This window comes from Musca domestica, unplaced genomic scaffold, assembly GCF_030504385.1.
Source record: "Musca domestica strain aabys unplaced genomic scaffold, Musca_domestica.polishedcontigs.V.1.1 56, whole genome shotgun sequence".
NCBI classification, from domain to species: Eukaryota; Metazoa; Arthropoda; class Insecta; order Diptera; family Muscidae; genus Musca; species Musca domestica.
In genome coordinates, this window is record NW_026712356.1 from 4,259,909 (window position 1) to 4,275,416 (window position 15,508).

The 15,508-nt window shown below is 35.2% G+C and overlaps 1 protein-coding gene across 3 annotated transcripts in view; it reads right to left on the reverse strand.

Annotated features, from left to right (window-relative positions):
• Positions 1-15,508, reverse strand: part of LOC105262498 (uncharacterized) — a 433,330-nt gene that overhangs the window by 54,137 nt on the left and 363,685 nt on the right. For all 3 annotated transcript variants that reach the window (XM_059128635.1, XM_059128637.1, XM_059128636.1), the window contains 3 exons: positions 12,683-12,738; positions 8,362-8,546; positions 7,869-8,027 (listed from right to left, as the gene is read on the reverse strand). In XM_059128635.1, the coding sequence (XP_058984618.1) occupies positions 7,869-8,027; positions 8,362-8,546; positions 12,683-12,738 (400 nt within the window). The remainder of the gene's footprint in view (positions 1-7,868; positions 8,028-8,361; positions 8,547-12,682; positions 12,739-15,508) is intronic.

Genomic DNA, 15,508 nt, shown 5'->3' on the forward strand with positions numbered 1-15,508 from the left:
TGAACTAGGGTAAGCCGTATTTGGATTTGCTAAAATATATGGATTAAAAATGAACAATAACTAACAAGTGCCCGCCAATTAGTCAGTGAAATTATAGTTTTTGATCAGTTTATGTTAAGCCTTTTTATACCCTCCGCCATAGTATAAGGGGTATATTAAGGTTGTCATTCCGTTTTTAACACTTCGAAATATAAATTTTAAACCCCACAAAGTATATATATTCTTGATCAGCATAAAATTCTATGTCGATTTAGCGATGTCTGTCCGTCTATCCGTATGTGGAAATCACTCTAGCTTCCGAACCAATTGAAGTAGATTGATAAAAGTTTACTCAAATGTGTATTATGTCTGCGGGATTTTTGGTATTGAAAAAGATGGCCCTTAGATAGGTCCACGTCTTCGTATAGCCCCCATACAACGGTACTTCCCGATATTGGGTATTTTGATGATTTTAGCGACATTATTCACCGGAACTATTTTAAATTTAGTATTTGAAGTTCGTAATGAATTCTACAGCATACGACAGAAAATTGTCTGTACAGGCCCACGTCTCCTTATAGCCCCCATATAACGGTACCTTCCGATATTCGGTATTTTGATGATTTTAACGACATTATTTGCCGGAATTGTTTCAAAATTCGCATTTGAAGTTCGTAATGAATACAACAGCCTATGACAGAAAATTGTTTGTACAGGTCCACGTTTTATAACCCCCATGGTACCTTCATATATTTGGTATCTTTATGATTTTAGCTACATTATAAAAATATTTTTTTTTTCAAGTTTCGCATTTGAATATTGTAATAGCTTGTGACAAAACTCGCCTATGCGGATTTTATTTTTTTGAAAATTGGCAAATTTGTACCAAATGGTGGAGGGTATTCAAAGTTCGGCCCGCCCGAACTTACAGCTTTTTTACTTTTAGTACTCAAAATGCACAATTTTTTTTTTTAGTTTAACAAAATTTTCAAATCAAAACATTATAATTTTTTTTAATCGTACTTAACTTTTAGACTTTCAAGTTTTTCCTTTTAAGAAAGATTAATGAGAAAATGTTTACCTTTTACACAAAAAAGTCTTCAACATTTTCATTTTGAAGTTAACCGTAGAGGATTTTAATACAACCATTTCACAAAAGTTCAACATCGAATTTTTCTGTCCACAACTACATCAACATCGCCATATGTAAGCCCTAGACATTAACATCAAATTTTAAAATTTCAGCTCTCTCCTTTCACCTAGTAGCAAATTTAATAAGATTTAGTTCCCATATCCCAAAAAAAAACTAAATCTCTCCATCTGACACACCCCGTCAAACAATTATAGAGACTAAAGAGAGACTTCAATTTTTTTTTTTTTTTCATTTAATCTTAGTACCAATTTGCAAAACCGGTCCATATCTCAATCTTAGGCAGAAACAATTCAAAATTCAGCTTTACACATTCGCGGAATACAGAATTTAATACTTTTCGTATAATTAAGTTAATATATCCAAAACCAGATCCATATGTCAATCCAGATACCTCAATATTAAATTTCGGGATTTCTGCTTTATCCAATTTTGTAATTTTCGAACAATTTTAGTACACATTTTCAAAATAATCTTCACATCTCAATCTAAGATACCAACAGTGACCTCAATATCATATATATATATAATTCCAGAATGTCATTTTTGTAATCTCCTCCGTTGCCAAATTAAGTACAATTTAGTAAAACTAAGGTACATATTTTCAAAACCACCCGCATACCTCAACACCAGATACCATCAGAGATACCTCAATATCAAACTTTAGGATTCTTGCCCTATACCTTCACCCCATACCAAATTTAGTACCATTGAGTATCTTTTGTACAAATATAGGACTCATTTCCAATACACAGTGATACCATCAGCAATCTAAATATCAAATTTCAGTATTTATTTCTATCCCCACCCAATACCAAATTTAAGTAAATTATAGCACACATTTCCGAAACTACCTCCATATTTCACTTGCAGTTACCAACCAACCAACCAACAGAGTCCTTAACATCAAATTTGAGGACATCGGCTCAATTCCTTCACCCAATACCACTACTACATAGCGGAGTACTTTTAGTACAAATACAGAACGTATATCTAAAACCACTTCCATATCGCAACCACAGACACCAACAGAGACCACAATTCAATCAAAATCAATTTTCCGGATTCCAGCCCTAGCCCTTCTCCCAACATCAAATGTGGTACCATTTAGTGCCCTTTGTACAAATATAGAACGCATTTCCAACCACGGCCAAACCTTAAACAAATACCTCATATATCAAATTTCAGGATTTCAGCTCGTTATGTGTTCACCTAAAGTCTATTTTACCAAATCTAGTACTATTTTGTACTATTCATCAGTACAAAATATACCAAACCGTTCCAAACCCACGCACATATTTCCAAACCCACCTTCATATGACAAACTTACTTTCCAACCTTGATTTTCATACCAAAGTTCAAATTTTTAGAGCTATCCGTTCAGATAATACCATTTTGGAAATTTTGTACCAATTTAGAACTTTTCAGAACTTTAAAGTTCGAATTTTTCAAAAATCCTTTAGTACATCTATCAATTACTCTTATTCCAAATTTCAGATTTACAACTCTAATGGTTCGCCACAATTCCAATTTGTACCAAATTTAATATCATTTATCAAAAATCTAAACTGCACCAAATTTAGTACACCATAAGTACAAATAAAAAGCAAATTTAGTACTATTAGTACACATAAGTACGAAATTTTATAACCACCTATATACCTCAGTCCTACAATACAATAGTAATCTAATTTCCAAATTCCAAATTCCATTTCCAAATTTTAGGATTTCAACTCTATCGGTTCTCTCAAAAAGTAGGTTGTGCCAAATTAAGTACAATTTAGTACACATAAGAACCAATTTCCAAAACTTCCTACATACCCCAATCCTACACTCCAACAGATATCTTGTTTCTAAAATTCAGCATTCCAGGTCTATCGGTTCACCCAAACTGAAATTTTACCAACAATTCTACAAATTTCGAATACTACCCCCATATTCCAATCCAATTTCGAATATCAGGGTTCCAACTCATCCAAATTCAAATTGTACCAAATTTAGTACTATTCGTATACATGAGTACACATTTCCAAAACTATATCCTTTCATCGATTCCCCAACCCTTATTCTCATTCCAAATTTCAAGTTCTTAGCTCTCACCGTTCACATGATTCGTAATGGTACCTCATGTAATATATTTTTGTAAACTTCGTACACTTATAGTGCTAATTTCCAAAAACCTTTTGGTAAATCCATCATACACTCCACTAGAGAATTTCATTTTAAATTAAAGGGTACCATATTTAGTATTTTATACTACTTTTGATACCATTCTGGTACCAATTTCCACCTTCGGACCAAGAGTGACCCTCGCCCAAAATTTCAAAATTCTAGCTTCAGCCGTTTCGTCTTGGCGTTGGTGAATTATTAATTCAGTCAGTAAGTCATTCAGTCAACTACTTTACTCTGTTATTAATATAGATGAGCTAAATGGAATTCGGACGGATTAAGGTTGAAAACAATTGGAGCAAAAGCCTAAATTATGACTACATCGTTTGTACCCAAAATCCCCCAATATACAAAATTGTACCATATTCTGTGGAAAATGTACTAAAATTTCAAAATATCAAATTGCCGAGCTTTTACTGTGGCATCTTCAAAATAACTGAAATCCGTCACCTGCTTTACAGATTTTCAGAAATCACTTTCCACCCATATACAATTTTCTCAGATTCTCTATTCAAAGCGGTGTGTGTAAGTATGTGTGTGTTTGATGCAAAGTGTTTAGTTTTAAATTAATTGAACTCTTTGTTGTTTGTGTTGTTGCATGGTGTTGATGTTATTATCCCTGTCATCATCACCGTCGAATCAACAACGATGGATAACATTGTCGCGTAGAAGGAGGCATTAATATTGAAAGCGTACAATAATGGCTGGTTTACATGCTGCGAAGTGTTAATTTAACGCTACTAAAGTGTCAAAATCACTCCAGACTACATGGAAAATATACAATAGGTACAGCAAAATATAATGAACTAGAATGTGTGCACTTCATTCAAAGTTTATTAACATTAGTAAGTAATATAGTAAAATTAGATTGAATGGGACATTAAAAATAGTTTTTGCTCAAATTTAAAGATCTCCAATAAAATTGTTAATTAAAAGCAAGCAAAAAAGCAGTAAGTTCGGCCGGGCCGAACTTTGAATACCCTTCACCATTTGGAACGAATTAGACAATTAAAAAAAAAATAAAATAAAATAAAATCCATTAAAAATTCTGTTAAAATCGTTAAAATACCTAATATCGGAAGGAGCCAATATATGGGGGTATACGATATTGTGGACCTATATAGACAAATCTATGTCTGGGGGTAAAGTACTCACAAGGAACTCCTTGTGTGGATTTTCAGACCATTCCGTTGAAAAATGTGACTAAAATCATCAAAATACTGAATATCTGGGGGTACCTTTATATGGGGGCAATACGATATGTTCGAATTATGGCCTTCAAGCGGCCAATGAAACCGTCACACGCTGCCCGAATGTTGCTCTGCGATATTTTGGCCCTTTCCCGACGAAGCGCTTGCTTGAGGTGATCGACCCCTTGGTATTTTTAGTGCCAACCTTGCTTTCTAAAATACTCCAGACACAGTAGTCCAACGGATTGGTATCCGGAGATTTTGGTGACCATTGTGCGGTGGAAATGAAGCGAGGAACCTCATTTTGTTAACGATTCTTGGGTGGCGCGTGCTGAGTGCGATGGTGCTGAGTCCTGTTGGAATGTCCAAGATCTGCAGCCAAAATGTTTGCGTGCCCAAGGCTTTAATACATCCTCCGGAATATTTTGGCGATAATATTCGGCATTTATTCTGATGTCACGGTCGATCGGAGATCGACCATCGGCTGTTATGGCGGCCCACACCATCACCATGGCCGGCATTTTAGTTCTGGTGGCCAATCGAATGTTCACATTTTCAGCTGACCTCTTTGGCAAGTAATCACGGTCATTTTGTTTCTTTACAAACTGCTGGACAACGAATGTTTTCTCATCGGAGAAAACCAATTCGGCAGTTTACCATTTTCGGCCAAGCGAAGCAACTCTTTAGCTCTTTTGAGTCTATTTTCTTTCTGTTGCGGTGTAAGTTCTTGCACTTTTTGTTGGAATGTCAATGGCTTTATCTCGAGCCCATTTTCCAATATTTGCCAAATGGAATATTGCTGTATGTTCAGCCCACGAGCCTTTTTCGACCACTGCGACGCGGGTTTCGATCAAGTAGCTTCTTTACTTTTCGAACCATTTCTGCAGATGTTGCTGTTTTCTTCCGTCCACTTCCTTGACGTCGGGCTACGCTACAAGTATCACGGTAACGAGCGATGGTACGAGACACAAACGATTTATTCACATTTAAATGCTGGAGTGCTTCAACGATAGCCACTTGTGGTTTTCCATACAAATATAAACAAATCACACTATCACGCTTGAATTCCATAACTAATAACATTTTTCTGGAAAATTCTCACCAAAATGATGGAATAATTTTAAAAGCTGTCGGACGAATAGCTTAGCAGTCTGAAGTTGGTTGCAGTTTTTTCATCTCACCCTGTATATGTATAAAAGAGCAGTGAAATAACTGACTGACAGTCACTAATGGAGTGCAAGATAGATCTACCAAAGGGTTTTTGGAAATTCGAACTTTAATTCTTCAACTTCTTCTATTATGAGAATGGATAGAGCTAAAAACTGGTTGAAATGTTAGTTTGATATATGCAGTTGATTCTGGAAATGTGTACTAATTGTGCGAACTGTTCTAAATGGTATTAACTTTGGACAAGTTTGCTAAAGGGTGAACGATTGAATTTGGAATTTCGAAAATTTTTATTATGGACCCTGAAATTTGGTATTAGGGTCGCATTTCTTGTATAGTCTGGACATACGGAGGTTGTTTCGGTAATGATAGTACATAATTGTTCGAGAAATACTAAATGGTACTGAATTTGGTATTGGTTGTAGGGATAGAGGTAACATTTTGAGATTTGATATATAGATTACAGATGGACTGAGTGTTTTGAGATTTGGGGTTTGTTTGGAAATACACGAACTACGGAAGAGTATATATGGGAGCTATAGCTATATATGAACCAATCTTCACCAAATTTGACATACTAGCTTCTAGACTCAATTGGGTCGCATGTGCCAAATTCCATCCCATTTGGACCAATATTAGACGTTTGGTGCACAATAAAAGGTAAATCGGACGAAGTTATATATGGGAGCTATATCCAAATCTGAACCGATCTCGATAAAATTTAGCAAATGTATTTCTGAGTTGTATTTGATATATTTCCCCAAATATTGTTGTTGCATAGTGCATATTACGGCTGCGGTGGACAAAAATAACAAATCGGATGAACAATATATATGGGAGCTATAGCTATATATGAACCGATTTCGATAAAATTTGGTATACTTATTTTCAGGCCTAATCTGGTTGTATGTGCAAAATTCCATACCATTCGGGCTGATATTACACGTTGGGTGCACAATAAAAGGCAAATCGGACGAGAATATATGTGGGGGCTATATCTAAATTTTGACCGATTATCTCAAATTTGAATATGGTTCGTCCTTGGGCCAAACAAATGATTTGTGCAGAATTTCATCTGGATAGGACAATAAATACGAACTGTACTTTGTTTACAAAAATACATAGACAGACGGACAGAATGTGATTCTATGGAGATCATCAAAAGGAACTATGGGTCTATCTCGTTTCCTTTTGCCTGTTACAAACAAATGCACAAAGACATAATACCCTGACCACCTTGTGGTGTAGGGTATAAAAATTGGGCTATATTGATTACTTCCTTCGCTTTACATGAAATATGTGATAATTTTTTGAAAATGTCCATTAGTTACCAGAACCCTATGTGTGGGGTGGTATCAGAATGAATGGTCCGATCTCCACCATCTATATAACAGATCTTGTGTTGATAAAAATATTGAGATGTTTCAAGTCTGAATGGAATCAGATGTTATTTTATTCGTTTTATTAGCTTCATGGTTGTTAAAAATGTTAACCCTTCGTGGGAGAGATATCAGAAGGAGTCGACCGATTTTTTCCATATTCACACAAGACTTTGGGATATTAAAAATACTGTGATGTTAGAAATTTTAAGACTCTTACATCAGAGTTATAATTATTCCCCCTTGTGGGGGATCTACTTGATGGTGTGGATCACAGCACTGAGGCAAATATTAGGATTTGCAAAGTGGGACCAAAATCGGATAATCGTTTCTCTTTCTGCGCACTAAAATATATTTTTTTGAAAATGTCGACCTTTTGTTGGGAAGGTACCAGAAGGAGTGGACCGATATTGTCCATCTCCGAATTCGACCTAAGTTTGATAATAATATTACGATATACCAAGTTTAGACCAAATCGGATATGCGGCCAATCCGGCCAGCCAGACAGACAAACAGACGAACGGACAGACATCGCTAGATCGATGCTTTTTTGTTTTGGCCGTATATGATATATACCCTCTCTAGTCATATGGCTGAGGGTAAAATTTAATTCCGATCTTTTAGCTCAGGCCTACATTGCGTGGTTCATCGAGAAAACGCTAATAATATATAAATACATGCTTTCTTTTTTTTACATGAACAAGTAAAACTTTAGATGCCTCGGAAACTTATCATACTACTTTATTTCCAAAAAAAGGTTAAGCATTTCCAATAGCTTACTATATTGCAAACAATTTTCCACCTGTTAAATTTTCAATCATGAAAAAAACTTACCGGCATTCTCGATCCTCCTTGCAGGCTTCGGCCACAGCGTGACATGAAGGCGGTGGTGTATAACTCTGTTGATTATTGTTATCGGGCGGTCTTTGTGCACAAACCGGATGCAGTTTTTCCTGGGCAATCATACAACTGTCATGGCGGTTTGATGTTTTCCTTGTGAAAATGACAAAACAAAAAAGAAAAGTTAGTCGAGCAAAAAAATAAAAATGCCCCCCAAAAATACACAAACACTCCAACACAGACTATAATTAAGCACAACAATTTTCATTAGTTCAAATGTCAAACAAAAAACTTTTTTTTTTTTTGGATTTCAAATGATTGCACTCGTTCGAAATGAAAGAGAGAAGAAGAGATTTCTATTTGGTAGTGTTTGAGTGTTTGTAGCACTAAGGCATGTTTGTTGGCTTGATTGTAACTAATCCAATCCCCGCTGCCTCGTCCTCCTCTCAAAAAACCAAACACCATCATAAAGAGAACTTCAACTTACTTGCACAGACAAAAGGCCACATCTAAATTTAAGTCCTCGTGCGGTCCTTTATAAAAGGCCTGCAATGAATTCATGCATGCATTACGATTACAGCGATGCATCTCACAATGCTGCAGCATGGGCTGCAACGATGAAGCACAGGACGGATCTTCACGGCATGTATCCAATGCTGTATGACAGGTACTCTAATGAGACCCAATCACAATGGGTCACCGGCCACCAAAAAACGAACGAAATGCCAAAGTAGAAATAGTGGTGGAGTTTTATAGTTGTATTTGTCGTTTTTGTTATTGTATTTGAACAGTAATTGTTGTTGTCGTAGGCATCGGCATCGTCATCGTCATCATCATCATCATCAGCATGGTAGTCATTTTTGAATATTGTCGAGCAATGGGGATGTCAAGTTGTTTTGCAGCATTTTCAAAAAGGACACATCGAGAGAGAGGGAGAGAGAGAGAGGAGTGAATAAAAGAACAACATACAACACAAAAGAGTTTATAAATGAATGAGTTCAATCAGTTAAGATAACAGAAGGATGATCCAGCTGCAGCAAAGTCCAAATACAAAGACTTTGTCATAGACAATGTGACTGAAAACAAAACAAGAACAAAAAAAACGAATGGTCCAGAATTGACAAATAACCCTAGTCGGAATTGTCATGGGGACTTCTTTGTTCGTTTTGCATGTTAGAAAATACAGATTGCTTTAACAGCAATATGTTGTTGAATTTTTAAGGGATTATTTGAATTTAAATTGAGTGTTGAAGGAAAACCGAGAAATAAATCAACTATAAAAAGTCAATATTTGAGTAGACAGGCGATACCCTATAAAAGTAGATATACATTATAGCAAGGTAAATATTGCCGGAAAAAAAGATTTTTAACTACTTATAGATTTCTGTAGAACAAAAAATCTAAATGAAATAAAATCTTAATCTTTTTGAAATTTCACATTAACAGAACATCTTTTAATTGTATCCAAAAATCGGAGAAGCTCATAGAGTATTTTTATAAACACAGAAGTATTCTACAGGTCAACAAAAAAAAAGTTCCTCTAAGCATCTTCGATAGATACATAGAAAAACTTGTGATGATCTTAAATGAGCTAAAGGTGCCTGTACATAATCCCTATTGCAATTTTGGGGACTATGTTGTTTTTATTTGTCGTAACACCCATAATAACATCAGAAGTTTTTCTACAAAACAATCGAAGATTATTAGGAGACATTTTTATTTCCGGGCACCTTTCGCTCATTTAAGGTTAACGAAGTTATTCTACCTATATATCGAAGATCCTTAGATGACATTTTTTTATATCCTGGGGAATACTTCTATGTTTTTAAAATGCCATAAACTTGAGTTTCTCCGATTATTTGAGATAATTATAAAATTTTCTGTTCATGCCAAATTTCAAGAAGTTTAAATAAGGTTTAAGTTTGAGTTTGGGGCTGTTCTCGGTTTGAAACGAAATTGCTGGTTTCTATATGTGTTGAATATGGAACTCGCGGTTGCGAAAAGCTTTTAAAGAATATTCTTATCGCATTCTATTGAAATTTTAAAGATAAAATACCAATTAAGACAGAATTCTTATAAGGTCTTCATCAAGAACTTTTACAGGAAGAAGAACTTCGAAAAGTATTTATTGGTAACAAGGCGATCAGAAAATCTTCCATAGAATAACACTTTTTAAAGTTATCTTAAAGTCAAATAAATTATTTGAGGTCACCTATAGGTGGAGGATCTTTTAAAGATCTTCTGAATCTGAGAGAAATGCCTTTCATTCGCTAAAGGCTCTGTTAAGTTCGAGAATTTCTAATTCCTTAATGGCGCAGCTAATCTTATAGATTTCTCCAGGAACTTTCTTTACCTGAAATAGAAGGTATTTCATGCAATGCATTTCATAGATTGGATATGCTTTTGGAGAATGTTTCAAAGGTTATTATTCATGTTTAAATGACTTTATATTGTCATTTCAAACATAAAATACCCTTTTAGGCAGAATTCCTTACAAGGACATAATCAGTATCTTATGAAGCCCTTCTAAAAGTAATTTTTAAGAACAAGACGATGTAAAGATCTTTAACAGTCGAATACTTTCATAGGAAAATTGTTTGAGGTCACCTATATGTTGAGGATCTTCTATTAGTTGAAAACCTTCTAAAGATTTTCCTAAGGTTCAAGAGCTTCTAATACCATAATGGGACAGCTTATTTTATAAAGCAATCCCTCCAGGGGCTTTCTTTACATGAAATACATTCTAAATATATTCTATAGATTGGACATGCTTTTGGAGAAGCTTTTAAGGGTTATTCTACTTGTTTAAAAGATCTTCTATTGACATTTTAAAGATAAAATACCCATTAAAGCAGAATTCCTTACAAGGACATCATCAGGATATTCTGCAGGGCGAAGCCCTTCTAAAAGTACAAGAGGCTTTAAGGTAGTTACAAGAGGCTTTAAAGACCTTCTTTAGAGGAATACTTCTTAAATGCCTCTAGATTCAAATTGCTTTAGGTCATCTATAGGTTGAGGACCTACTAAAGAACTTCTGCTGACAGAAGTGTTTCTAAAAGCCTTCAATTCCTCGAAGACTTTGTAAAGATTTTCCTTAGATTCCAGAATTTCGAATGCCTTGTAAAACCTAAAAAACAACAGAAGGGTAAGTCAGAATTTATATCAGGCAAGTTTCCTGGAATAAATTAAGAGAGAAGGGCAAGGGGAATTCAAATGGAAAAAATCCGGTACTGACAATTTTCTGGCAATTTCCTTTTTTGCTTTTAAACGTAACAAATTAAATCGATAATTATTCCAACTTCAATCGTAAAAGGTGTAGAGAGCAAAAAATTGTTGTTTTACAACAAAAGTTCTAAATGTATTTTAGAGATCATGGAAAAGATATAGGTATAGGCGATTTATTGGCACAAGACCTTCTCTTGTGGCTATAATGCCTTCGTAAGGTAATTTATAATACGAAGACTTTCTATGTGAATTTTTAACCCAAAAACCATTGAAATTCCTTTAGGGGCCAAAGTCTTTCCGCAGGTCACCTGTAAGACGAAGAACAAGAGATTTCTCAGATTTTCAGAAGACCTTCTATAGGCTTCCTATGGACAGAAGAACTTCTGAAAGATTCCGATTAACATAAGAACTTCCGAAAGTCTTCCATAAAAATAAGTCATATTAAAAGTCTTAAATAGGCAGAAGACCTTCTGCAGGACTCCTATAGGCAAAAGATCTCCTGAATGTCTCCTATAGACAGAAGACCTTCTGAAGGTCTCCTATAGACAGAAGACCTTCTGAAGGTCTCCTATAGACAGAAGACCTTCTGAAGGTCTCCTATAGACAGAAGACCTTCTGAAGGTCTCCTATAGACAGAAGACCTTCTGAAGGGGTTCTATATACAAAAAAACTTCTGAAGGTACATTATAGACAGAAGACCTTCTGAAGGTCTACTATAGACAGAAGACCTTCTGAAGGTCTCCTATAGACAGAAGACCTTCTGAAGGTCTCCTACAGACAGAAGACCTTCTGAAGGTCTCCTATAGACAGAAGACCTTCTGAAGGTCTCCTATAGACAGAAGACCTTCTGAAGGTCTCCTATAGACAGAAGACCTTCTGAAGGTCTCCTATAGACAGAAGACCTTCTGAAGGTCTCCTATAGACAGAACACCTTCTGAAGGTCTCCTATAGACAGAACACCTTCTGAAGGTCTCCTATAGACAGAAGACCTTCTGAAGGTCTCCTATAGACAGAAGACCTTCTGAAGGTCTCCTATAGACAGAAGACCTTCTGAAGGTCTCCTATAGACAGAAAACCTAGACAGACCTAGGTAAGGTAGACAGAAGACCTTATAAAAGTCTCCTATAGACAGAAGACCTTCTGAAGGTGTCCTATAGACAGAAATCCTTCTGAAAGTCCCCTACTCTTTAAAGGTCTCCTGTTCGCAGATCACCTTATTAAGGTCTTCTATAGACAAAATACCTTCTGCAGATCTCTTATAAACAAAAAACCTCCTATCGGCAGGTGGCCTTCCGAAGGTCCCCTATAAACAGAAGACGTTTTGAAGGTCTAGGGGGTTTCTCTAAACCCACAATACCACTTAAAAATGTCGTTGCCACTCATTAAATTCTCAAAATCTTACCGACTTCTAACCTTTAAAAAATGTCTGCAACTGCCTGTTTTTAATGTCAAAAAAGAAACAATGACATCCTCTGCTGCAAATGTTAAAAATCTTGACGTTATCTATGACATCATCATTTTGTTCATATGACTTTGCTGCAATAATAGTTGTAGTTTTTGTTATTGTTGTTGTTGTGGCTTACCTGAAAGTGTTGCTTGATTATTTCCGTTGAGAGGTCCACTTCAACATCCTGACCACCTATAATGCCATAGCATGGTATAAGGAGACAGTTACATACAAATGCATATAGTGGGTGGTGTTGGCATTTGGGTCGAAGGAGCAAAAACAGTGTCATCAGCATAATCATCGTTAGGCGGCAACAGTAGCAAGAATCGCATCATGGTAAACATGCAACCAAATAACCCAACCATCCATCCAAGCAGACCATGCAAGTTTGTTGTAATTACGTACATTAGCACCGAAGAACATCCAACCAACCAACCAACCCATCCAGCATTGCATTTTAGGATGGCAGTTGCAGTTGTTGTTGCCGTTGTTTGTTGTTAGGTAGGTAGCATTGTTAGCATTCAGTTTCACATATTTAGAATAGTAGGTTGAACACGACACGCAGCCACATTCAACGAACGCATCATGGCAAAACGTGTCCAAGTGTAGAGAAGATTTGTTTCGTAGAATTTAATGCATCCATCCAAACAACCAGGTTTTTTTGTTCCATTGCATTTGTAGCATTTCGTTTCATTTCATTTTATGTTTTTTTTGCAACCCAGCAGCAGAAGTTGTTCATTATAAAGTTCATTAGAACATTGCATTCAGGAGATTTCACACACACATACACACACCCGCACACACAATGATAGAACAGTTGTAAGGATTCCATGTTGTGTGTGTGTTTGTTTTTTTATTTATTTTACAACAAATAAAAAAGTCAAAAGCGAAGCCAGAGTAACAAATGAAAAAATACAGATTGGAAGAGAGTGAGAAAAAAAGAAAACACAAAAAGGTAGAGCAGAAAAAAAATATTTGTTTTAATTAATTTTGTTATGGTTAAAATTGAAATAGAATGCTGAAATACAATTTGTCATAGATATATTAAATATTTTATTAAATACATATGTGGGAAAAAATCGTTGTGTTATATATTCAGGTTAATTCACCTGAACGATTCAGATTTTTTTTATAATATAATATACAATAAAATTAATACATAAAATAGATATAATCTGAAGCAGTATGTTTAGGTTCAAGAAGTTCGAGCGTCCTTTATTTATTACATTATCATAGTATTTATATATAAGATAAAGGGTTTAGACGCTTATAGCTGAAAGCACGACAATATATTAATTTAACCGTACCTTGCACAATCCCAAATGTGAAACTTTGGCCCATTCGATGAAATATTTTGGATATCAGGACGATTTCTATATTTTATGACCTTAAAATACTCGATTTTAACTAACTAACTAATTATTCAACACTTTTCGTAGATCCAACTCATGTGGAAATTAGGTTCGAAGTCTAGGAATTTTTGTTAAAGGGTATGTTAAGTTTGGCATTCTGTTTGTAAAATCTCAAAATATAAATTTCAGACCCATGGATCCTTGATCAGCATAAAATTCTACACTAGCTTCAGAACGGATTGAAGTAAGTTGCTAATTTTACTCAGATGTGTGTTAGATTTGCAGAACTTTTGGTATTGAAAATTGAGACCTTAGGCAGAAACCCTTCTGTATGCCTCTTACAAAAAGAAGACTTTCTGAATATAACAGTATTAGGGAGTTTTAAGTTTCTTTTTTATTTTAGTTGGTTTTTGGGAGTTTTAAGTTTCTTTTTTATTTTAGTTGGCAGTATGTTGTCAATATAGGTCTAGATTTTGATATAGTCCCCATAAAACTGTACCTTCTGGTATTCGGTATTTTTAGGATTTGTGTCACACTTTTCACCTGCATTGTTTGAATTTTCGTATTTGAAGTTCCTATTAGGTACTACAGTCTATGACAAAATATAACAGATACAGGTCCATATCTTTCTATAGTCCCCACACATAGGCGTACCTCCAGATATTCGGTATTTTAATGATTTGTGTCACACTTCTCACCGGAAATATTTTTATGACTTTAGCGGCATTATTCACTGGATTTGTTGGAATTGTTTTAAATTTGATATTTGAAGTTCCTAATAAGTACTACAATATATATTTGATATACAGTTTAAATAGAGTTTTCTGTTCTTCAGTTTCCTTATTAATTGATTTATTTATTTTTTACGTCATTTTTCTAAAATAAATTTTTGTTAGAGATTTCGAGGAATATAAATCCGAAGTTTTCAAAAAGTGTTGAAAGGGATGAACTTGAACCCTCTATTTGTTTTTTTCATATTAAAACTGTTAAAACGCCTATACAGGGTAAGATGAAAAACCTGCAACCAACTTCAGACTGCTGCAAAAATTATTCCAGTGACAGCTCATACATGTTTAAAAGCGTACAAAAGAATTTTGGTGAGAATTTTCCAGAAAGAAGTTATACGTGATGGAATTCAAGCGGGATTTTTTTATATATGGCTGGAAGACCACAAGTGGTTATCGTTACAGCACTCCAGCATATAAATGTGAATAAATCTTTTGTATCTCTTACCATCGCTCTTTACCATGAAACTGGTGGTGTAGCCCGACGTCAAGGAAGTGAACGGAAGAAAACGGCATCATCAGAAGAAAAGGTTCGAAAAGTAAAGAAGCGACTTGATCGAAACCCGCGTCGCAGTGGCCGAAAAATGACTAGTGAGCTGAATGTATCGCAATATTTCATTCGGCAAATATTGAAAAATGAGCTCGGGGTATAGCCATACAAATTCCAAAAAGTGCAAGAACTTACACCGCAACAGAAAGAAAATAGACACAAAAGAGCTAAAGAGTTGCGAAAGTGGTGAACTGCCGAATTTGATTTCCTTCGATGAGAAAACATTCGTTGTCCAGCAGTTTGTAAACAAACAAAATGATCGTGTTTACTTGCCA